The sequence below is a fragment of the Hemitrygon akajei genome, chromosome 8 (genome assembly GCF_048418815.1).
Source record: "Hemitrygon akajei chromosome 8, sHemAka1.3, whole genome shotgun sequence".
NCBI lineage: Eukaryota > Metazoa > Chordata > Chondrichthyes > Myliobatiformes > Dasyatidae > Hemitrygon > Hemitrygon akajei.
Window position 1 is genome coordinate 27,040,365 of NC_133131.1, and position 25,643 is coordinate 27,066,007.

General features: G+C 38.3%; 1 protein-coding gene and 3 non-coding genes across 4 annotated transcripts in view; 1 reads left to right on the plus strand and 3 right to left on the minus strand.

Annotated features, from left to right (window-relative positions):
• Positions 1–3,861: 3,861 nt before the first annotated feature.
• On the minus strand, positions 3,862–3,935 carry trnat-agu (transfer RNA threonine (anticodon AGU)). The gene has a single exon. It is a non-coding gene; the product is annotated as a tRNA-Thr (tRNA).
• A 722-nt stretch (positions 3,936–4,657) lies between these two features.
• trnat-agu (transfer RNA threonine (anticodon AGU)) lies at positions 4,658–4,731 on the minus strand. The gene has a single exon. It is a non-coding gene; the product is annotated as a tRNA-Thr (tRNA).
• A 294-nt stretch (positions 4,732–5,025) lies between these two features.
• Positions 5,026–5,099, plus strand: trnat-agu (transfer RNA threonine (anticodon AGU)). The gene has a single exon. It is a non-coding gene; the product is annotated as a tRNA-Thr (tRNA).
• A 9,006-nt stretch (positions 5,100–14,105) lies between these two features.
• The window catches only part of prpf8 (pre-mRNA processing factor 8), a 40,915-nt gene continuing 29,377 nt past the window's right edge, over positions 14,106–25,643 (minus strand). Inside the window, exons 32-42 of the mRNA XM_073053488.1 lie at positions 25,106–25,343; positions 24,385–24,513; positions 23,961–24,074; positions 23,416–23,589; positions 21,668–21,861; positions 21,010–21,249; positions 19,298–19,439; positions 18,269–18,409; positions 17,795–17,934; positions 15,272–15,474; positions 14,106–14,550 (exon numbers count right to left, since the gene is read on the minus strand). Of these exons, the coding sequence (XP_072909589.1) occupies positions 14,396–14,550; positions 15,272–15,474; positions 17,795–17,934; positions 18,269–18,409; positions 19,298–19,439; positions 21,010–21,249; positions 21,668–21,861; positions 23,416–23,589; positions 23,961–24,074; positions 24,385–24,513; positions 25,106–25,343 (1,870 nt within the window). The 3' untranslated portion in view covers positions 14,106–14,395. The remainder of the gene's footprint in view (positions 14,551–15,271; positions 15,475–17,794; positions 17,935–18,268; positions 18,410–19,297; positions 19,440–21,009; positions 21,250–21,667; positions 21,862–23,415; positions 23,590–23,960; positions 24,075–24,384; positions 24,514–25,105; positions 25,344–25,643) is intronic.

The following is a 25,643-nucleotide window of genomic DNA, read 5'->3' on the forward strand; positions in this document are numbered from 1 at the left end:
AGCTTACCTCACACTCTGCATTTTGTATTCTATCCTGATCACATCCGTGCCCAGTCACATAGCCTGTCTGTGTCCTCCTCATGGCTCACACCACCACCTAGCTTTGTATAATCATCAAACATGTTCATTACATTCAATCTTCTTAATCAAGTCATTAGTACAGATTGAAGCCCCAGCTGTTCACGGCACCACTACCAATGGCATCCCACTGGGCTCTGCTTCCCAGTACAAAGACTGATCTGCTTACTCCTACACCCTTAGAATCAGACACAAGATAATCATCAGTCCAAAAGTTCAAAGTATGTTTATCATCAAAGTATTTATTATCAAACTATGTTCAGCCTGGAGATTTATCTTCTTACGCTGTCATAAGACAAAGAAACACAATAGAACCCACTAGAAAAGACTGACCAACACCCAATGTGTGATAAAAAGAACAAACCATATATTTGGCCCATACCCATCATTTTCAAACTGGCCCAGTGCTTAAATCGGCCAGAAGTTGCCTCAGTCCTCGCTCTCAGGCTCGGGCCTTCCTGTTTCGATTCAGCTTCAGCAATGGCCGAATACTGGCTTGCTCCTTGGGCTCAGGCCAGGCCCTGCCACCTCAACTCAGCCCGTACCCACCATGCCGCAATCTTACTACACGTTGCAGTTCACACTGCAAAAATACCAGGTCATACAGGCAGTTCAAAGAAACAACTACCAGAGCGAAGTTACAGGTAGCAGTGATCATTGTCCAGAAAAGTGTGATTAACAGAGCAGTTAGTAGATTTGTTTGCTTACCTTACTGAAGGCTTTTTGAGAGTCCAAATACATCTAGGTTGCCTTGTTTGTTTCAATTGCAAAAAATTCTAACTGATTTGTCAAATATACCCAATTACAATTTCATTAAAAGAATATAACATTTTCTCTACCACTAATGTGCTCCTCCTTTTCTAATTAGTGGGGTTGCATTTGATACCGTCCAATCTTGGGACCCTTTCTAGGATCAATGAAACTTCAGAAAATGACAACTAGTGCATCTACTATCTCGAAATCCACCACCTTTTCAATACCCTGAACTGCAGTTCATCAGGTCCTGGGGATTCACTGCTTTTCTGCCACTTTAATGTCACTAATACTAATTTTTTTCCACTAATGCTAATTTGTTTGGGGAGATCTTCATTTACTTTACTCTTGTCCTCCACTATTCTTTTGAATTGGCAATAATATCTCCTCCACAATCTCCATCAGCACAGGTGCACCACAAGGCTGTGTGCTTAGCCCCCTGCTCTACTTGCTTTACACTTATGACTGTGTGGCTAAGCACAGCTCCAATTCCCTGTTCAAGTTTGCTGTCGTAGGTCGAATCAAAGGTGGTGATTAATCAGCATATAGGAGGGGATTGAAAATCTGGCTGAGTGGTGTCTTAACAACAACTTTTCACTCAATGTTGTTAAGACCAAGGAGCTGATTATAAACTTCAGAAGGAATATACTAGGGGTTCATTAGCCTGTCCTCATCAAAGGATCAGAGGTGGATAGGGTTAACAACTTTAAATTCCTTGGGTTATTATTTTGGAGGATCTGTCCTGGGTCCAGTGCATAAGTGCAATTACGAAGAAAGCATGACCACACCTCTACTTCCTGAGGAGTTTGCGGAGATTCAGCATGACATCTAAAACTTTGACAAACTTCTATAGATGTGTGATGAAGGGTATATTGACTGGTTGCATCATGGTCTGATATGGGAACACCAATACCCATTGAATGGAGAATCCTGCAAAAAGTAATGGATATGACCCAGCCCATTATGCGAAAGCAGTCCCAATTTTTCAGCACATCTACATGAAACGCGGTCGCAGGAATGCAGTATCCATCATCAGGGACATGCTCTCTTCTTGCTGCTGCAATCAGGAAGAAGGTGCAAGAGCCTTAGGATTCATACCACCAGGTTCAGGAACAGCTATTACCCCTCCACCAACAGGCTCTTGAACCAAAGGGGATAACTTCACTCAATTTCACTTGCCTCATCATTGAATTGTTCCCACAACCAATTGACTCACTGTCAATGACTCTTCATCTCATGTACTAGTTATTTATTGCTTATTTATCTATTTATTTATTTATTATTATTATTTCCTTCTTTTTGTATTTGCACAGTTTGTTGTCTTCTTCATTCTGGTTACATGCCCTAGTTGGTGGCCTTTCAATGATTCTGTTATAGTTATTATTCTATAGATTAGTTAACTATTCCCACAAGAAAATGAATCTCAGGGCTGTATATGATCACACAGAAGTACTTATGACAAATAAAATATTTAATTTCTCTGCCATTTGCTTATTCTCTGAGCTAATTTCTCCTAAGCCTGCATTAACCTTTAATAATCTTCACTTTATGTCACATTTAACAGTCTGTTCTTATGTTTCTTGCTTGTTTACTCCTGTAACCCACTTTCCTCTTTTCTTTTCAATGCTTTGTCCTCCTTTGCTGAATTCTGTAACTATTCCCAAATGTTACCCTTACTGATTTTTTGGCAATGTTTAAATCCTTTACTGGTAATTTAATCCTCTGAACCCTCTCCAACGCCAGCACATCTTCTCTTTGATGAGGAACAATACTCAAGGTGAGGCCTCATCAGTACCTTGTAAAGACTCAGCATCACCTCCCTGCTTTTATACTCTAGACCACTTGAAATGAATGCTAACATTGTGCTTGCCTTCCTCACCACTGACTCAACCAGCAAATTAACCTTTTGGTTGTTCTGCACAAGGGACCCAAGTCCTTTTACATCTCAGATTTTTGGATTTTCTCCCTTTTAGAAAATAGTTTGCACAATTATTTCTTCTACCAAAGTACATGATCAGGCATTTTCCTACACTGTATTTCATTTGCCACTTTCTTGCCCATTCTCCTAATCTGTCTACGTCCTTCTGCAGACTTCATGTTTCCTCAACACTACCTGCTGCTTTACCAATCTTCGTATCAGCTGCAAACTTGTCAACAAAGCCATCTATTCCATCATCTAAATCATCGATATACTACATAAAAAGAAGTGGTCCCAACACTGACCCCTGCAGAAAAACACTAGCCACTGGCAGCCAATCAGAAAAGGATCCTTTTATTCCCTCTTACTGCCTCCTGCCAATCAGCAAGTGCTCTAACCATGCCAGTAATTTTCCTGTAATACCATGGGCTCTTAACTTGGTAAGCAGCCTCATGTGTGACACTTTGTCAAAGGCCTTCTGAAAATCCAAATACACAACATCTACTGCATTCACCTTATCTATCCTACTTGTAATCTTCCCAAAGAATTCCAACAGATTTGTCAGACAAGTTTTTCCCTTAAGGAAACTTTGTCCTATCTTGTCCTGTGTCACCAAGTACTCCGTAACCTCATTCTTAACAATTGACTCTAACATCTTTCCAACCACTGAGGTCAGGCTAACTGGTCTATAATTTCCTTTCTGTTGCCTCCCTCCTTTCTTCCAGAGTGGAGTGACATTGGCAAATTTCCAGTCCTCTGGCATCATGCCAGAGTTCAATGATTCTTGAAAGATCATTACTAATACCTCCACAATCTCTACCACTACCTCTTTCAGAAACCCAGGCTACAGTTCACCTGGTCCCGCTTACTTATGCACCCTCAGGTCTTCCAGCTTTTTGAGCACCTTCTCCCTTGTAATAGTTACTGCACTCACTTCTCTTCCCTGACACCCTTCAATACCTGGACACGGCTAGAGTCTGATGCAAAACGTGTAGACCTTTATTTTGGAAAAACTGGTTATTCAAATTGTTCCAAAGTGATTGATCCAGAAATTGAACGACGGTACTGTTTGTGATTCTTGTAAATCTTCAGCAAAAATGTTCAGCTGTAGTAGGCACCGCTGAGATTCGAACTCAGGATCTCCTGTTTACTAGACAGGCGCTTTAACCAACTAAGCCACGGCGCCGGCTGATTTAACGCTTTAAATAAATCCTAAAGAACATACGCAACCTGTCAGTTGCTAATGTAATCTTAATATTTTTAATTTGCACGTATTTATCCGTTATCCTTATATTTACACTGATTGAACTTCTATTATCCGTAATAATATAAATTGAATATCGCACACTAACCTTCTCACTCCTAAAGAGAAGAGCCTCGAAATATTTCCTCTTTTCGGAAAATTATTTGCTCCCGAAGCTTTGAAAGTTTTTGCGCAAATTTTGCGCCTGTGTGCAGGGAAAATCGCGCGTATTGCACAACACAACTAAAAGGTAAAGGGTTAAAGAATAGCTGAGACTAACTGCTTACCGACTGTTCACTGGCTGAGGTTTTATCCGAGGGCACAGCATCTGACATCATTGACCTAAGAACAAGTTCTTTCACCTTTTTGCATTTGCGACAAATGATTATTCAATTGCTCTTTCTAACCTATGTCCGGATTCAAACAGGGCAGCAGATGTAGTTTCTGCCTGCCTTAATGCGTTCCTCCAGCATTTTGTGTGCACTGGTCAAGATTTTCAGCATAGCAATAACTCGCTTACTCTGAGTTATTCATTTCTATCTCCGGGAGTTATTTACGAATTATGCGGCATTCTATGATCACATTTACTTTCTTGTATTCTGCAGTAAGCAACCAACGAGCGGAGAGCGGACTAGACCGATAATTAAATTAAAATGCTAGAAAGAAGGCACCGCTGAGATTCGAACTCAGGATCTCCTGTTTACTAGACAGGCGCTTTAACCAACTAAGCCACGGCGCCGACTGAGGAAAATCTTTGAATAATCCAACTGCAGGATAAACGTGCCTCTTTTTAACTAAAGATAATAACCTTATATGCAGAAATTGATTTCTTGAATATAAAAGTTACTCATTCCTCTTCTCTTGCAGGAATAAGAATGAGGTGCATAGTAACATATTACGTTGCCATCAGTTGAATTTAGATGCGGAGGAACATGACTCTGATTACATTTCAAAATCAATGTAACTAATATTAAGAAATAAAATGAGAAATATAGAATATTCTTAATTGATCATGTAAAGACTTGTAGTAACTGGCGCCGTGGCTTAGTTGGTTAAAGCGCCTGTCTAGTAAACAGGAGATCCTGAGTTCGAATCTCAGCGGTGCCTTCTTTATTTTCATCACTATTCTAATGTCGGATATGCTTCCTGAAATTCATATTGATCAAAGCGTTTGGGGGGGAGGGTTTAATTTGATCAAATATCACCTATTATATGTATTTAAATGCATTTCATGAAAAATGAAGATCAGATCCAATTGATGTGTCAAAAAGAGGAATTACTATGGAGCTTTACCTGGATACATAAAACCGGAAAATAAAGCACTTTCTCTGATAATTCAGAAATCTCCAATGGTTCAATGTGGATCACCAGGGAATATTTGCTACACCCCTTCCCACCTTACCGGTGGTCCAGTTCTCCTTTCCATTCACCGGTATCCCCATTCTCATGCTCCCATCCCACTCACCGGGGCCCTAATTCCACAGCCCAAGGACACAACAGATCCCATCTCTCACGCTTCTTTGCAATTTACCCAGTTTCGTTCCCACGCTCCCCTCCAATTTGATGGAACCTTTATTCCGGCACTTCCTCTAAACCTAGTGAGTTCACGTGAACATTTGTCATTCTGCTGTGTAGCATCTGACGGCAGAAAGAAAACCCGTGTCAACAAGACAAAGTCGAGTTTATTTGTCAGTTGCACAAGTACGTGTGTGTATGCACAGGTGCAATGAAAACCCGACTTGCAGCAGGATCAAAGCCACGAAGCTTTAGAGAAGCAACATTCACAAGTAAAACATAAATTATACACAATTTCTAGAAGAAACAGCACAATTAGAACAAAAAGAATTATCCATTGTAGTGCGAAGTGGCCAAAGTGGTCACAGACGCAGAAAATCTGCAGATGCTGGAAATCCAAGTAATACACACAAAATGCTGGAGAACTCAGCAGGCCGGGCAGCAAAGAGTTTCAGGCCGACACCCTTCATCAGGACTAGAAAAAAAGGCGGGAAGTCAGAGTAAGAAGGTGTGGGGAGGGGAGGAAGAAGTACACGGGCAGTAGGTGATAGATGAAATCGGGAGGGGAGGAGGGTGAAGTTATGAGGTGAGATGTTGATTGGTGAACGAGATAAGGGGCTGGAGAAGGAGGAATGGGAGAGGGTAGAACGCCATGGGGGGAAAAAAGGGAAGGGGAGGAGCACCAGAGGGAGGTGATGGGCGGGTAAGGAGATAAGGTGAGAGGGGATGGGAATGGGGAACGGTGAAGGAGAAGTGGAGGGGCAATTCCTGGAAGTTCGAGAAATCGATATTTATACCATCAGGTTGGAGACGGAATACTGTATAAGGTGTTGCTCCTCCACCGGGAGTGCGGCCTCACCAAGGCTGTAGAGGAGATCATAGACTGGTAATGTCGGAATGATGAACACACTCCTACTCCTCGCTGCTGCTGGGTGTTGAACTGACCTCAGAGAGTCAGGATGCATCACCGCTCCTTCCTCCCCATCGTTCTCAACACGGGTGTCTCCCAGGGCTGTGCACTGAGCCCACTGCTCACAATGCTGAAGGAGCTCACACATCCTCATGGTCCAGCACCCGAGTAATCACATTGCCTAGTTCGCAGGCGACACGACAGGTGATGAGATGCCCTACAGAGAGGAGGCGGAAGAGCTCTGGTGCCGGGCAAATAACCTCTTCCTCAATGTCAACAAGGCAAAGGAAATGGTTATCGACTCCAGGAGAACTCGCACCACTCACCCCCCATCCCCCCCCCCCTTACATCGGCGGCACAGCAGTGGAAACTGCAAACAGTTTCAAACACCTGGGAGTGCACACCAGACACAACTTCTCAGAACACATCCTACACAGTCAGCAAAGCTCACCAATGCCTCTACTTTCGCAGGAGCCTGAAGAGATCTGAACTATGCACATCCATACTCATGACCTTCTACAAATGCACTTTATAGACATACAAATCAATCTAGGTACATAAACTACCTCAAGTGGCTATATTTATTGTATATTATTATTATTATTATTATTATTATTATTATTATTATTATTATTATTGTATTCATTATCGTTTGTGTGTGTTTTTGTGTGCTACATCGGATCCAGAGTAACAATTATTTTGTTCTCCTATACACTTGTGTACAGGAAATAAGACTAAACAATCTGGAATCTTGAACTAGGAGCAGGAGTAGGCCATTCAGCCTATTGTGTCTGCTCTATCATTCATTAAAGAGTTTTGTTTCACCTCAGTGCCAATGTTTCTTTTGTCTCTTGAATACAGTCAGTGACAGCTCCCTTGGGTAGAGTGAATTGCAAAATTCACTGTCTTCTTTGCTTCTCTGTCTTTCAAAGACAACTACCAGTTTTTAGACTGACACCCCGGTCAGAGAAAACATCAGCTCTGCAACTACAGTACTGTGCAAAGGTCTTGGGCATATATATAGCCAGGGTGCCCAAGACTTTTGTACAGTACTGTAGTATTTTTATGTATTGCACTGTACTGCTGAGTGATGATAAACCTGATTCTGATATGAGTCTCCATTGTGGGCTGAGAGTGGGAAGGGAACAGGGCAAGGGGAATCATGATTGGGAAAAGGGGAAGATGGAGGGGAGGAAGCAGGAAGCACCAGAAAGACATTCTGTAATGATCAAGAAACAGTTTTTTTGGAATCAAATGATCTTGCCTGGTGTCTCAGGGCTGTGTTTGTCTGCATCCGCGCCGCCCCAACCCCGCTCCCCACCCGCCTCTGGCACCCCTTTTCTGCCACCTGTCCCACACCACCCCTGGTGCTCCACACTCTGCATTCCCAGCATTTTCTGCTCCTGCGAGATTTACAAACTCATTCTCTGCTCCACGTTGACAATTACAGTACTATGCAAAAGTCTTAGGCACTTTAGCTAGATATATGTGCGTGTGCGTGCATGCATGCATGCGCGCCCAAGATTTTTGCACAGTACTATACACTCTAAAACCTGATATGCATTTTGTATGAATGTTTCAAAATAATCCCTTCTGACTCCTCTAAACCTGTTTATTTAAACGCTCCTCATGCAACAAGCTCACCATCCCAGGAATCAATTATATATAAAGGAATAAATTTACAGGAAAGTATTCAATTACAGGAAGGAAGGACACCACTCGACCAAACAAATTCATTTGGCTCAGTTCATAAACAGTGCAGCTTGTCCCACTCAATACTCTAGTCACAAAGGTGTGCAAATTCTGTCAAGTACTTAGCTGATTCTCTTTTGCATGCTATTCCCATAGATTCCACACCCAGCAATGAACAGCACTTTCTAACTACTCAGTGCTAAAGAACATTACCTATGTAACTCTGCGTTGTTTCCCAAGTATTTAATTTTACATTCCCCTGGCCCTTGCCCCTTAGAACATAAGACCTGAGGATGGAGGAGCAGAATTTGGCCATTAGCCTCATTAAGTTTACTCCATCATTCAATCATGGCTGATTTATTTTACCTCTCAAACCCATTTTCCTGTCTTCTCATTGTAACCTTAGATGCCCTTACTAATCAAGAACCTATCAAACTCCACTTTAAATTACCCATTGACTTAGCCACCACAGCCACTTATGGCAATGAATTCCACAGATTCAGGACCCTCTGGCTAAAGAAATTCCTCTTCAAAGGGACATCCTTCTGTTCTGAGCCTGTGCCCTCCGGTCTTAAGACTCTCTGTCATGAGCCCTGCCCCCAAGAGGTCTGTCTCGTGTTTCTTTCAGATCTGCCTCAGGACCACCAGAGCTGTTCCGGATTTTCCACTGCTGCCTCAAACTCCAAGTCTGCCATGTGTTTTTCTGACCTGCCTGAAGAGGTTGAGCTCCAGGTTCTGCCTTGCGTTTTTCAGACCTGCCTCCAGAGCTCCCTGGGTTGTCAGGTGCTAGCCTTAGAGGTAGAGGTACTGTCTTGAGCCCTGTGGTTTGCCATAGAGCATTGAGCTTTTAGGGTCTTTTTGTATTTACTAATCAATATCTTAACTAGAGTTGTTAAGCCCTTGTGTTTTTTGGTTTAATCTTGTCAAGTTAATCAGGGCTGACACATGTTTCCGGCATTCTATGATCATTTATAATCATTCTATGATCTGGATCAGTGCCTTGCTGAAGGTCATTGTGTCAGAAAGAATGAATTGTTTCATGGTGTTGTCCAGTCACTCCTCTGAGGCTCGGTTGCTATTCTGATGTCTAAACTCTTGATTCTGACCCTTCCTGGGGATCCTGCCATTCCTCTGCTCCTAGTTCAAGTTGTGAACTTCTGGGTTGAGTGGGTACCAGCAACCTCCATGACAGAGAAAGACTGCCATTCCTCTGCACCTGGGTCCAGTCCTTCGAGACTGCACCATGACACTCTCCCATAATTAGAAGCATCCTCTCCATATCCATTTTATCCAGGTCTTTCAATATTCAATAGGTTTCAATGAGATATTCATCTAATTCTTTTAAACTCCAGTGAGTCACCAAATATTCCTCATATGTTAACTCTTTTATTCTGAGGATCATTTTCGTAAACCTCCTCCAGACACTTTCCAGCGCTAGCATTTCCTTTCTTAGGTAGTGGGCCCAAAATTGCTCACAATACTCCAAATTTGATCTTGCCATTGCCTTTGAAGTCTCAGCATTACATCCTTACTTTTATATTCCAGTCCTTTTGAAATGAATGCTAAAGAAAAGTCTTCTTCCAGAGAGTTTTTCTCTGCTCTGCCTGAACCTTTTATCTATTAATAAACTCATTGAGATCTCTTCTCAACTTCTTCTGTTCTAGGAAACAGACTCTAGCTAAAATCCCTCATCTTTGGAATTATTCTATTAAAGCACGTCTGCAACCATTATAAAGAGTGGCTTTCCAGAAATGGACACAATATTCCAATTCTGGACAAACCAGTGTCTATCACAGATCAGTTTCTTGAATCTTGATTATTCATCAATGTCCTGATGAAGGGTCTTGATTTGAAACACCAAATATTTATTTCCCACCATAGATACAGCTTGGCTTGCTGATTTCCTCCAGGATTTTGTACATGTTTCTCAAGATACCGCTTGTGTTTGGTATCTTTATCTTCAGTCTTCTTCAGTATACTTCAGGAAATCATCTGCATCTAATGGAAATATTTTCCTTTCTTGAGATAATGTAACCATGTACTTACTTTACTTCCCTAACATTGCGTGACATCTCCTGAGAAGAGCTCTGAGTACACAGTCTCACAAAACTTTGATATACTTTTGATATTATGTTATGGTACAGGAGACAATTCAGCTCATCAACTCCATGTTAGTGCCCAGAACAATCCTATTAATTCCAATCCTCATCTTAATTTCCTCTATTATGCCCTGTCACATACCCAATACCAAGACACTCCTCCCATTGGGTCCCCTTCCCCGAAGGTTCCAATCTGCTTACCCACCTCCCTTATTTGATTCCAAGCTCCACCTTCTTTCCCATCTGATTCCATTATCTTCAGCCTTGTGTTGCCTCCACCGATCATCTCCCAGCCTCCATTTCTCATTCCACGCCTCTCTCTGCCTATCACCTCTCCTCACCTGGATCCACCCTTCTCTCACCTCTTTATGTTGGAGACCTCGCCTTTATCTTTCAGTCTAGATGAGAGGTATCAAACCGAAACACCGACAGTCCATTTTCCTCCAGATACTGCCTGAACCTTTAGCACTTTTTTTTTGCTCTAAATTCCAACATCATGTGTGCCCATTAACTGTCTGATTGCCTTAACAGCCATCTCCACTCTGGCTAATTTATCATAGTCAACTAATTTAACAGCCCAAATCCCTTTGGAGCTGTATCATTGCAAATTGTATCATGCAATTGAAATATCATGTATCATTAAAATAGCTTTGTTTCAGTTTTCATTCCAAATTAGAATGAAACTGAACTATGCCTTGAGCATCTTGTATGTTAACATTTCCACAGGAGTGTATCCTGCTGTGAAATGAGGCGCCATTCTGTAAACTAGATAAAATACTGGGGATGCTGGAAACATGAAACAATAACAGGAAATGGCGGAAACACACAGTAGGTCAGGCGATATCAATGTTCAAGCAACTTTCTATATTAGGTTTTCCAAATCCTCATTTACCATGAAAACTGACCGTTCTGCTTCCCCATTTGAAGTTGAAGTGAAGAGAAGTGAAACTATGCTTTATTCCTTTGTCCTTCATACGCTGCAATGACTTTAACTGTGGAGCATCATATGATGTGATTTTTTTTAAAACACAGGAGACATGAGAATCAGGAGCAGAGATTCAGCAGATTGCACATCATTTACAGGAAAAAAGGAATTGTCAACATTTTTGATTGAAACTACATCAGGAAACTTTAAACATTTCCATATTTCTTTACAGCATGGGTATAGGCCTCCTAAAGTAATCCCATTCTCTGTTAATATTCTCTATAAACTATTCTTTCCATATTCCAATTATTTTTACCACTAGGGTACATTAATAGTTTCTGAACAACCGACTGCATGTCTTTGGAATTTGGGTGGTGGGGGAACCAGAACACCGGTGAAAATGCAGATTACAGGTTGAATAAGCAAATTCCACACAGACAGCACTGAAGGTTCGGATTGAACCGAGGTCACTGGTCCCAGGTATCAGCTCTACCTGTTATGCCACTGTGCAGCCCAAATATTGAACTATGTTTGCATATTATACCTGTTAATAATGGATCAATTTAAAGAAACACCTGATGCACACCAAACAGTTTCACAAAAAATAAGAGAATATTTTCAAAGATAAGGAATAATGAAGAGAGATTGCCAAGACCCTGGTTAGTATTTTATCCTGAAACATTGGGAGCCAAAAGGAGATTTAAGTGTTTTAATTGGAGGCTAAAAGGAGATCTAACTGAAACATCTGAGGCCCTCCATTGATTGGGATTGACCATAGATGTTATGGTCATGGTATCATAGCCATGGTATCATCAGCCGATTCTCAAGCCAGGGCAGTATATGGAGTCCATGCTGCAGACTCCCCCTCTTCCATGCAGTTGATGAATTCAAAGGAACAGCAGAGACCGGTACAGTTTGGCACCAGCAGCATCGCAGGAGTTGCTGATCAGTTTTGAACTTAATGTAGGACTACCTTAGGGACTCCAGCTCCAGATTTTTCCTCGGGGTTTACTCTCGAAGCCTTCCCCATGAGTGGTATAGCCACAAGGCAGCAGAGGTTTGAGATCAGAGTTTCTTCCTCCTAGATGTGCTGCCTCGCACAGTTGGGAGTCCCATCTGCTCGAAACGACTGGTTTTAAGGCACCAGTAACCCGCCTTTGCCTTCTCCTGTCAGTAGGAGTGGTGGCGCCAAGCTTGGCTGGATGAAGTTGTCAGAGTCTATTTGAGACACACACCATAGGTCATTTGCGAGTAAAGTGGGGGGCAAAAACCCTCATTATTTTTAACAAGAAAAATGTGAAAATGTTATTAGTTTCTTCAGCTCTCCTCCAGCTGCCATGGATACACTGGGTTGAATAACCTATGGTGCAAATTTCTGTGATTCTACTACTGTGATAATTTACATACTTACAGCACAGAAACAGATTTCATCAATCTGATTTGTACCACTGTGCACGTCTACTTTCCATTTTGTTCGATAGTTCATAAAGACTTCATTCTGCAGTTTTGTCACCCACTTGAACGTTATCCAACATTCATGCAATTTACAACCACTACCATGTGGTAGTCAGTTCCATGTTCTTGTCATTCTGTGAACAGATGTCACATCTCTAGTCCTGTTTCTGAAATTTGAGCACTATTTAGAGCTTCACCATAAGACTGTTGCACTGTCAAAAGTGAAGACATTCAGCATGCCTGCCCTCTTATCTAGCATCAAACACCTCCATAAAGAGCATGGACTAACCCTTAAAAGTTCTCAGACAATATTTATCCCATAAACAAGTTTTAACATTCTTTTAAAATCATAAATGTGATTGAGTACTTTACTTATCAAACTGGCTGCTCTTTCCTCAACTAGTGGTTATGCATTTTAAAAAAATTAGTAGGCTACAATACCCAAAGATATCCTAAAGTGTATTGGATGCTGATTAAATGCAAATTTAGTCAAATTCCATTCTCAGCACATCTGCTTTGCAAGTGGCCCCTTAGCTTTCTCAGTACTTTGTATGCCTCAGTGTCTGGGGCAGAGGGCCTGTCACAGCAGCACTTATAAATAAAACTGCAGTTGCAGAAAATCTTAAAATTAAAATGCAGTACTAGAAACACTGAACCAATCAATCAGGCAGCATCCAGGCAAAAGGAACAGTCAATGTTCAGGCCCAAACCCCTTTATAACTACTTTTCTTAGTAACTAGATTGTGAGAAAAATTAACAAGCTACTCTTCGCAATTATTGCATTCATCTATATTGTTACCATTATATAGAATAAACATATTCTCATTAAACAAAATGAAGAATTATTTATATTTTCCAGAACAGTGAATTTTGCAAAAACACCCAACTTCTTAGCTACTAAGCTTATTAATTGAGAACATGCTTTAAACTTGTGGCGTTTGTCAGCTTATACATACCATTTGTCCTGCTTTGAAGTGCTGAACAGGGAACTATGGAGAAATGTAAGCCAGACCTGATAACACCACAATACAATATTGTGTACAGGAACTAAAAAGGCAGAATAACCATTTCAAAAAGCCAACAGTTTCTTTTACCCCAAAAGTTTAAATACATTTTGTTGGCTGAAGACAGGTAGGAAAGGAAGCGAGAATAGCATGCCAGAATGACCATACCTGAAGACATAGTTCGGAAAGTGGCCGATTCATATTTAGCATCACTAGGAGTCTTCCACAAGATATTAGAATGGAATTGTGCCTAATAGATTGGAAGATCTGCACATACATTGCTCTCATTTTGTTACAAACTTTTAGGACATTCAACACCTGCAGATCATGTAACAGAGTAGCTCCATTATCTATGGGAATACCTACCACGGTAGCAATTATGGCCTCACTGTGATCTAAAATACCTTTCTTACTGAATGAAGCAAAATTTTGATGAAATTAGATTAAGATGCATACTTTACTTCTAAAACATTTGTGTTCATCAGATATTATAAAATTCAATCAGGTTTGAGCTTAGTTAAAAATTTAAACTTTAATCCAGCATTTCTAAACTCTACACATCATTGCACAAGAAAATTCAGTTTTAATACAGATAAATGTTTTAAGTAGCTCAATTTTCACTATGTAGATGCCACAGTTAAAGGGAAATATTTAACACAAAATTACCATCTCACAGATTATCACAAGATGTGGGTTGAACTTGTACTATGAACAAAATCTGAAATTTAACAGAGGTCATGAGAATTAAAATTTATTTGTTGAATATCAACAGTACACAATTTCCATGATAAATGCGTGACTTTCTAGGAGTACATGTCTTCTCTGTCTGCATTGTAGATCTCACCCTCTTGCAGCGAAGCAAAGTTCAGAAAGTGAGATGGTCTGTGAACTTCATGGTAGAATTCTTTAGGGTTGGCCAAATGCAGCTCGTATTTCATGTTCGGATCATGCCGTACACCTAATTAAAAGTAAAAGCAATGCTTCAGTCAAAAATCAGAAAAAGTCTCTACACAAATTATTTGACCACTTAAACAATGTTAAATCATAAAGACAAGTTTGGCTGTCAGGATCATAGCCTAACAATGAAACACGAGCTCAAATAATAACCATTGGGCTTTTCTCAAGTTTGCAATAGAACTGAGTTCTACCAACACCAGTTACTATTTGACTTCAATAATCACAAGAAGGTTATAGAGCAAGAAATGAAGTATCAGAATTGATGCTTCTACTAACTACTTGTTTAGCATAGCGTTTAAATAAAGATTGACATGCAACAGAAAGCTAGAATTAATAAGTCTGAATGTAATTTCAAAATGCATAACCTATTAGTACAATATAATCAACTTTTTTTTACAACCCATAAACCAGACTGTTCCACAAATTAAAAATGTTGCAATCTTGCAAAGGATTATAATGTATTGCACCTTATCAAACAGTCAATCACTTCAAGAAAGAACAAAACGAGCTGGCAAGTAAGAACAGAATGAAAGCTTGCTTCATGAATATATCGCGAATAAGCTTTATCACTTCAAACTTCCATTTTCCAATCGCTGATCAATGGCACATTTGGTATAAATGGACATTAAAGATTATCTACTTCACGGGTTGATGACAACTTCCTTTTTTGCCATTGTGATTGAGAAATGGAATAAATACAATTAAAATCATAAGGTATTTACCCATGAAGTTGTAGTTCCAGGAACTCTGCCCGGGTACCATGAAGAAACCAAGGAATCTATCTGATAACAACATCTGCACTCTTTCATAGTGGGAGGGCAGATATCCTTTGGGGTTATTGCCTTTGTCTGTGTTCTGTCTACCCCACTCATAACCACTTGGAGTGAGCTTGTATGCAGTCAGCGTACAAGAACCTGGAGTAAAACTGAAGAAGAAGAACAATGCACTTAGAACCAAAAATATGTACAGATGTTTATAAAGCCACAGTAATTTTCTTTTATTTTTAATTAACTTTGTAACACGTTGAAAAAATCCAGTCAAACTGAAACTGCAGGCGCCACGGTAGCATAGCAGCTAGCACAATGCTATTACAGCTTGGGGCCTTCAAGTTCAATTCTGGCACTGTTTATAAGGAGTTTGTATGTTCTTCCCGTGACCACGCTGGTCTCCTCTGGGTTCTCCGGGTTCCTCCCACAGTCCAGAGTTGAGTAGGCTAAGTAATCACTGCAAATTCTACTGTGATTAGGCTAGTGTTAAATAGGTGGGTTGCTGGGCAGTATGGCTCATTGAGCCGGAAGAGCTGGTTCCATGCTGTATCGCTAAATAAATAAATAAATGACAAGATTTTTTAAAAAAACTTCTAAGTGGGTAACTGGGTCAGATTTAAAGGCTTTGCTGGTGAAAAGGTTATGACAACAATTACACTTAAGCATTTGTCAATAATAATTTATAACCTTAAAGTGTTGTTTTATTATGTGTCTTTTGAAAGTAAATGCATTCAATGGTCTATAAGTACATCTAGCTTACTTAAAAAAAAGCAGATGCAAGAGCTTTAAATGTTGCATTCTATTTGATCATTATGATTTTTAATATGATTTAAAATACTGAACACTTTTCGAACAATTTCACAGTAAATTGCTAAACTTCTAACTAATTCAATGCTGTAACTGAAAGGAATATTCAAACGTTTTGGTTTCATCCAATCACTGCACTGTGAAACAGAACATTCAGTGGGAGCATAATCTGGAAAATACACCAGTTTATAATTATTTATTGTGAAACTTTCTGCCATTCTCACAGAAATAAAAAGCATAAACCAATTGAAGTCTGAAGGCTGAGCTTGTATTACTCATGTACATTAGGAAAAGCATATTGAAGAATGTTAATTTTGAAGAAGTTCCTAACTTAGACTGATGCCATGAAGTCATTCAAGAAAATAGATCTGCACACGCTACTAAATTATACATCCAAAATGGGCAATGAAATTAAACATTAGTGGAATGAATTTACTATTGTTTGCAGAAATTTTCCAATGGTTTATTCAAAGTAAACTTACTACCAAATATATACCATATGCAAACCCTTGAGATTTGTTTTCATGAGTCTAACTGCAGAAAATCAACATGGTATTGTTATATACCCCGTGGGTATCTTGTGACTGTCTTATGACCATGATGTAATTGAGTATCTTGTAAGCATTAATGTAATGCTCTTGTGATGGTGGGGTGACGTAATTTCCCGCCAGTGTGAGGTCACATGATGACATGTTCCAACAGGTATAAAACGGGAAAGCCTGCTGTGACGCAGGAGTTTTGAGTTGAGTCATCGTCTAATTCGTCAGTTACTCCGTTATGCTGCGTATTTGTCTCATGACGCAGTTTCATTTTAGAGTTTTACTTTCTATTGTAAGGTACAGAATCACTGTGCCGGCAGTTTCGCCAATCGCTGCCAGCTTTGTTTGATGTATCTTTGATTTAATTTTAAAGTCTAAGTATTGGAGAGCTAAGACTTTACCAAAGTACGGGAACCTGAAGGATCCAGTAAAGTTGGTGTCGTTTGGCGGTTTATACAGGATCGACCTCATTGAATCTTCATTCAGGAAATAGTGACCTGCATCTGAGATAACCCCTGCTTGTAAGAGCAGAAAGGGTTGTGCAGTGTTCATTCGCCAACAAAAAGGTAATTTCCTTTAAGCCATTTTCATTTCCTTTGTCGTGAATCCTTTGGACAAGGCATATTTTGGCTGGGATCAGCAGTAACGTCACATTGTCGAGGAATTCGTTACTTCAGGAAAGTCTCTCCTAATAGACTGTATAAATCACTTGGACTTTCGTATTTACCACTTTTTAAGATTGTGTTTGCATTTACCACTTTAAGAACTGTTCCAGAGTTGCCGAATAGCAGTTAACTTTCGGTTAAGTTAGTCGACTGTTTACTTTTCATTTTTGTTGAGCAGAGTTTAATAAATGTTTATTTGTTTATAAAACCTGACTCAATTCTATATTCATTGTTGCCGGACTTGTAACATTATGAAGTCACAGACATAAAAACAAGCTTGGATCCTGCTGGACGCAACAAGCACTGAGCATGAAAGTGTTACCATTCTGTAATTATGTTCGCATCAGTATTTACACATCTTCTATGTGAATTATTTGCTATGCCCCAATCTACACCAGACACAGATATAGACAAAATCACCTCTGCTTTGACCATTCAAGGTGCTCAAGAAATTCTATCCTTTTTACCTGCATGTTATAATGATGGTCTTTTCTCCATCCCAGGATGGGTTGTCAGCCATTACTTTTGCATGGGTGGTGACATCTTGTGGCGACAACTGAGGAGACTCATTTGGTTGGGTGTGAATCCAGCCAAGAGGCTCCATTTCCTAAAGAGATATTTTCAAATTAATATACCATGCTAATCAAACGCAGTTTTCACCTTAACAGAGTATCTAATTAAAAGATTTTAAATTCTCTCAACTGAATGATCATTTACCTGATGGCTAATTCATATGCAGATACATCACAAAGGAACAATAATCAAACCCGAACGATAATATTACGTGAGAGACCCATTTAAAACTTAGCATGAAGACAAACTTAGCCAGATGTATAATTTGATGTATAGAATATATTAACAGTTCAGTAATAAAAGCTGAATCAATACTTATATAACATCCGTATAACATACATTACATTAAACCAATGACTGTCTTGTACCTTCAGGTATTCATGCTGCGGTAGCTGATTAGGCAGATGCACAGTCTGATGGGTTCCCCACTGTGGTACCATTACGATGCATCTGATTTCCTTCACCTGGGGGTTATCTGGAGGACTCACACCATACAGATACCCAGCAATCTATAAAAGAATTGTTTTACTGTAATTGGCTCAATTGTAAATTATTTTGAAAATTCAAATTAATATTTACATTGCGTTAAGCTTGGTCAATTCCTAAAATAATACTCAGATTAAACTCATCCTTCTCCTCGCACTACTGAAGGACCTAATAATCACTTTATATTCCAATTCTATTTTAACATAAATGAATTGCAACAACAAAGCACAATTTTTGTCCTATCCCCATATCAATTTATGGTTTGTTATATGGTCAGCTTAAGTGATCGCTGCTGACAAGTAACACAAGTGGAAAATACTTCAAGCAGCTGATGGAAATAAATCAAAATTAGTTCTTGACAATTATCGCAATTAATTCTAGTGGAATATGCAGTCAGAAAACTAACTGGTTTGCATTCAAGCTATGTGATTACATAACTTGTTGATATTTTTCGACAACATTTTGCAGAGTTCTCATGGAAATAGTCATTGCGGACAAATTGCTATGATTTGATAATATAAATATGATAATTTAACCACTGAAATATCATCATTTTTGGAAACACCTTTTAACTTAAATCTGTATCACAAATGTACTTTCTTTGTAGTATCCGTTGCTCAGCATTATACTGAGACAATTGTTTTTACCACTATATAGCCACCGTGACCAAAAATATTAACAAAAACAAATTATCATTCTTTATAGGGTTGTGACAGAAATTGCTAGCCAATCAGTTTGAAAAATCTTTAATCTCATGGTTTTTATATGTTCTGCAGTAAAATTTGCAACATATAGTCTAAGTATTTCATGCAATTTTCCAATTCAAGTTAAGCTTTTAAGAAATTAAGGCAAATATATTTTCATTAGGCCAATATAATGAAACATGTTCTTATACTGCAGGGGTAGTTTACCTGTGCTCTCAAATCTGAAATGCAGATGAATTTCTTTAGCACATTCTTGGGGAGGATGTAGGTATAGCCAGTCTCTTTGATATCATCAGAGGAAACATAAATGTGATTGGTTCGAAGATGAAGGTTGGCAGCAGATATTGCCCTGTACAGAATAAATACACATAAGCATGGAACACAACTGTCCCCATTAAAGATTGGATCGTCTGGCAATTATATGACTGTAGAATTTTACACCTGCGCATATTTACTCATTTTAATTGCACTGAAAAAGTACCCTATTTAGAAAATCTGAATTCAGATTATGTCATTGTTCTAATTCCCAAACAGTTTGCTCCTAAATACTCTGGATTACACAGTTGCATCATTTCAACTATTAAGTGGAATACTGAATTATTTAACTTCACTGACTTGAGCAGGTTTGAAAAGAGACAATCCAGTTGTTATTCTAAATTATTAACACAAGTATTTATACAGTATTCCTAGTAAGGGGAAAAGTCAACAATCTTTTTTCCATTTAATGATTAGTAGTATATTGATAAGTTAGCCAAATAGCTATTGAAGGATTTACACTGTGTAGTAATCACATTTTTCAGTAAGCATTGGGCTTGTTAAAACTTAACACAGTGCAGCATATTTTAACGGGAAAGCAAAAATCAGGATGAAAATGCTAAAGTTATTGTTAACACTGAAACTTTGAAGGAAACTAGCTTCATTAGCCCCCAATGTGTTGTCCTGTCTAATTCATAAAGAGAGAAAAATATCAGATGGTAAGAAGCAATTAATGTAAACTGCACTGTTTCATAAAATTGTAATATAATTAAAACTTGGAAGATATTGTGCTAACCCACATCTTAACTTGAAGACTTGCAACATAATCCTACTTTGCATAAAACACAATATGCTTGGGTTGCCCTAAGTGAAAGTGAATTTTGCAGATATGTCTCAAGGTTAACTCATACAGATTTCTACATTATGTACCCAATGTTATGTCTGTACCTGATAATCATAAATGGGTCTTTAATCCTTGGCCTCCAATTCAGTAATGATTAGAATTTTTCAGCAAATCAGAATTGATCAGTTTAAGGTTTTAAAAGGATACTGTTTAGAACATTGTAAACTGGTATATTTATGTATTCTAAAATTGCTTCCAGATACAGAACTATGCAAAAGTCTTAAGCACATGTAAAAGTAAAGTTTGTAAAGTGAGGATGCTTTAAAAATAGAGGAATGAGAAGTTTCTAAATATCAAAAAAATTAAAGAGCAGTAAACAGTAAAAAAAACACTAAATCAAACCAGTATTTGGTGTGACCACCCTTTGCCTTTAAAACTGCATCAATTCTCAGATGCACTGTCATGCAGATTTTTTAAAGAAAATTGGTTTGGAGATTGTTCCAAGCATCTTAGAGAACCTGCCACGGTTCTATAGACCTTGTCTGTCTTACTTGCTTCTGTCTCTCTAGGTTATCCCAGACAGCCTCGATAATGTTGAGATCAGGACTTTGTGGAGGCCATATCATTTGAAACCATATATAAAAAAAACTAGGGTGCCTAACACTTTTGTATATTACTGTATAACTAGTAATAAAGCAAATGCCAAGGATAAAAAGCCCTAAACACAACAGCTCCAGATTACAATGTCAGGCAATGAGGAAGCAATTCAATTTAAAATATGAACTGAGTTTGATTGTGCTAAACATAAAAAAAACTGTACCTGACTCTCCACTCAGTTTTGGATGAGAAAGTTTGGGTTTCATAGTTGCTGGTTGTTGAAGTGATGATTTCATCACCATGCTTATTCACAGTACGGGTCTGTGTGGCTGTTAGCTGAGACTGCTCTTTGGTCTGCTTTTCAATTTCAGCAATCTGTTGCCTCTGTTGAGAGGGTGCAGAAATCTCCATTCCCAAGATGATATCACGAATCTCAGACTGAGTTAGCGATGCCACATTTACACTAGAATTCAAAACAATAATTAAATGAATATAATGGACAATTCATAGAATCCAAGTGCAAGATAAAACTTCAGTTAATATGCCTAGCCACATCCAATCCAATTTTTTCTCATAGTTTCATGCACTTTGATATCATTCATTATTTACTGTTGAGGTATGGTTCCCATTTCCACTGAATTTTCTATTTACTGACAAAATTAACAGATGGACATCTACAACAGAACCTGTTTGTTACTTGGGGACAGCCTGCAATTTAAGGCAGTCAAGCAAGTTTGAAAAATAAATCAGATTTTAAGTGCCTCAAACTACAAGATAGTACACATTCCTTCATAAGTAACCCTGAATGGATTTCAAGTGAATAGTATGATCAAAAACATGAAGTTTTCTCCCCAGTTGCATTTTTTTAAGCAATTACTCACTTGTTTTTCTTGCCATAATCAGCCAGAATGAGATCTTTCAACTGTACTTCCACTTTGATCCATTCTTCATCAGTAAGTGTTGGCCAGATATGATGAGGCTCTGTTATTGTAGTTTTGTCAGGTTTCAGGATTACTTTTGCACGATCATTATTCACGTGGAGTGCTCGAAGAATCAAAATCAGTCGAGAGAATGCCTATAAACCCAGCACCATAAGGAGAAATAAAGGGAAGAGGTGTATCTCAGCCTACTGAAATATCCAAGTAAATTGAAAATTTATCCATTTAGCCAAAATATTTGCATGCATGTATGCTGTAGACTCTTCTGGCTTTCCAAATGGTATGTACTAACAGTAAATCACAAGTCCCCCAAATCAGACTGATCAATAAATTCACATAAAGAAGCCAAGACAGATAATACTCTGAACTAGAAACTTTGCCACAATAAAAGAGAGCATGGCACATTATGTAAGTCTTCCAGCTTCTAAACTACCTTCTTGCCATTTGCTCCCACAAAACTTAGGTGTTTTTTTTCCTTTTGCTCCACCTGCATAGGTCTACATTCATCTGGGAGACACAGGTGCGTGAACTTTCCCAAACATAATTTCTAAAAATGCACCAGGTGAACATATATTTATGAACTCCACAGCAGTTTGATTTATATTTAAAGATGGCAATGGGTTTGTCCAGCTAACAATATCAGTCTAATTTTAAATTTCCAGTTGATACTGGTTTAGAAAAGCCACCTCATATACTAAAATACAATCTGTGTATTACCACATTATATCAATATGTATTCATAAGTAAAACACAAACACACAAGTGTAAATATTAATTCCTGTAACTACAAAATAATTCTTTAATCACCTTGGAAATGCATCACCAGGAAATACAAAAGCAGTAAATTCCTAATCGAGTAGACAGTGGGATTACGAAGATTCAAATCTAAGAAAGAGCTTGCTGCTGTGATAGAGGGGAGAAGGAAAGAACTTCTGAATTACTAAGAGTTAAAGTAAACAAAAAAAAAGAGCAGAAAACAAAAGGTGAAGAACAGGGATGAGAAATAAGGAGTAAACTATTCCAATCAAACTGGTAGTGGAGGAGAAGATTGACTACATTTGGTAGAGATGACACTAAGTCAGATTAAATTTAAAATGAATCATAATGAATGTGAGCTTAAGAATTTATAAAGCAATGATATTGAGATTTAGAGGGGTTGAAGGAAAACAGACTACAGCTATTTTTTTTAATATACTTTACAATGAATTACAAGTATAATATTCAAGAGCACATAGTAAATTCAGTTTAAGATGATGAAGTCTCCACCAGGGATTTATCAAAAATGGGAAAGAGAGACATTAATCTGCAACATTATGTAGCTGGAAGTGATAAGTAGCAGTGAAGACTGGAAGCAAGAGTGAAAGACAGCAATGGGTATTTTATAACCAGGAAAAGTTGGTGAAAGTTTAGGCTTTGTTTTGCAGCCATCAGTATTGAAATTGAATTCTTTACCAAAGAAATTTGCAATATACCTTTAAGAGTTCTAAAGTTTAAATGCCATATTTATTATTTCCTGAATGTTCTTAAAATGTAAATTTGTAGAATGTGTCAAGTACTTTTGTATATTATGATGCACAACATTTACTCAGGGAAAGGAAGGAGCCAAATTCAAAGATTCAGTGAGAGAATATGAACTTTCAATGACCTAGTTATTGGATATTCCTCCCATAAATGAATAAAACACTACTTACAGTATAGGATGAAATGGTCTTCAGCCAGTCATCATAGAGGTTAAACAACACCATTTGTGGTTCGGTTGCCTTTAAAATTAGATCACCAAACTTCTCCACTTTCAGACAAGCTTGAAAAGGCAATTGCAGCTCAGACCCTTTGATCACAATGTTGGGAAAATCCAGCAAATGGACCTAAACGAACAAATATCTCCCACTTAAAACACAAATCAACACGCATTGCTATAGGAGTTCTAAGTTGCTCAACTACCTATAAACTCCTCTTTAAATCTGCTTATAACTATGAATTGCACTCTATCAAAAGTCAGGGCCACATATCCTGCAGCCATCGTTCTGTGTGATCTATTAGTTGATGCTCTATATATAGGGTTCTTAGATGGCACAAAATTTATAAACATCTGCTCCACCCAGTTTAGCCTGAATTCAACTTCCTGTGTTTTTAAATAGCTTTCTGATTTAAATAAACCTGTGATTCTAAATGTTCCATTTGTTACCCAATTTCAACTTTTAAGGCACGTTATCTTCTAAGTATACACTTCACTTACTTCCAGTGGATCCAACATGCCCTTCCTCGTAACAATGATCTGTTTCGGTTGCTCTTCAACTGGAAGTGATCGGATCAAAGCAGCCACTTCTTCAGCAGTCTTCCATTTTGCTAACTGAATACAATTCATTGAGATTAAGTAAACACTTAAAATTGTGGACAGGATTAGGTATTAATGTCTGTGAAAAGGTATTTAAACTAACGACACAATATGATTAAGTTGGACATTTTTTTTTACAATTTCATGGCAAAATATGTTTATTCAATTATATGTCTCCTATGTCACATGGGACTGAAAACTGACCGAAAAGTAATTTACCACCACAATTATACTGAAAAGTGAAATTAAAATGATCCAAAGTGCAACCTTGTGATTTGTAGATAAGCATGAAGTGGAGGAGTTTAAAACATCATTAAAATATTACCTGACCCAAACGTTTCTGTCCAGCCCAAACTGAGGTGTGAATAATTTTAAGGAACAGCTGTCCTGTCCTGGGGTTGAAAATGAAAATGGCTCCATTGATGGGCTTTGTTGTTAAGTTACCTTCAAAAGTCTGTAAAAGAACAGAATCATGATCAATATTAAAGAAACTAATTCCAAAAATTTTTAAAAATTAAGACAGTAGTCATTATTTTCATATAAATTACATTTTTCAATTTGAATAAGCTCTTAGTTGAATTGGAATATTATCATCACATGAACTAAAGACACAGTATGCTTGTCTTGCATACTGTTCATATAGATCAAATTATTACAGAGCGTATTGTGGTAGAACAAGGTAAAGCAATAACAGAATGCAGAATAAAGTGGTACAGAAACAGAGAAAGTGCAGTGCCTGTAGACATTAAGTCACGAAATCATAATTATGTAAGATTGTGAGGCCAAGAGTCTATCTTATCATCCTAGGGAACCATCAACAGCCATTTAACAGTGGAGAAGAAACTCTCCTTGAGCCCGTTGGTATAAGTTGCCAGGCATTTGTAACATATACCTGACAGAAAAGGAGAAAATAGAGAATATCCGGGGTGTTGTCGTTTTTGATAATGCTGAATGCCTTAATGAGGCAACAAAAAGCATAGACAGAGAAATATGGTGACTGGATGCTTCTCATGTTTGAAATTTTATTTAAGTTCTGTACTTTTTACCTTATGAATGGTGACTCGATACACATTGGTATCATCCACAAACCAGATGATTTGGTTGGAGAAGAGTTCACCATAATTCTGCGAGGAAAGGTAAGGTTCAGTTGGTTCAGAAGAGTACAGTTGTAGACCCTTTCGAATACGTTCTCTCAACACATACAAAGCTGGATTAGCTTTCATGATCTTTGCCATTGCCTGTTGGATCAAAGGCTTGGCACCTGGAAACCAGTTACCATAAGCACTGCAAGATGAAAAGAGTGGCATGAGTAACTTTTCTCCCCCCAAGAAATTTGAAGATAGAAATTTCTAAAGAAATACAGTAACATATGTTTTAACAATTTTTGCTTGATATGACAAATAATTTAGAACAGTTAAAAAATCCTACTTACATAGTTGCTCTATATATTTTTTAAGTTTATATCTTGATTTTTTACAGTTCTATACATTAGTACTTTGAATTGGCAAGTTATTATGAATAATTACCTAACTACACTTTTACCCTTTAGGATACATTTTGTTGCACACCACTCTGAATACATAC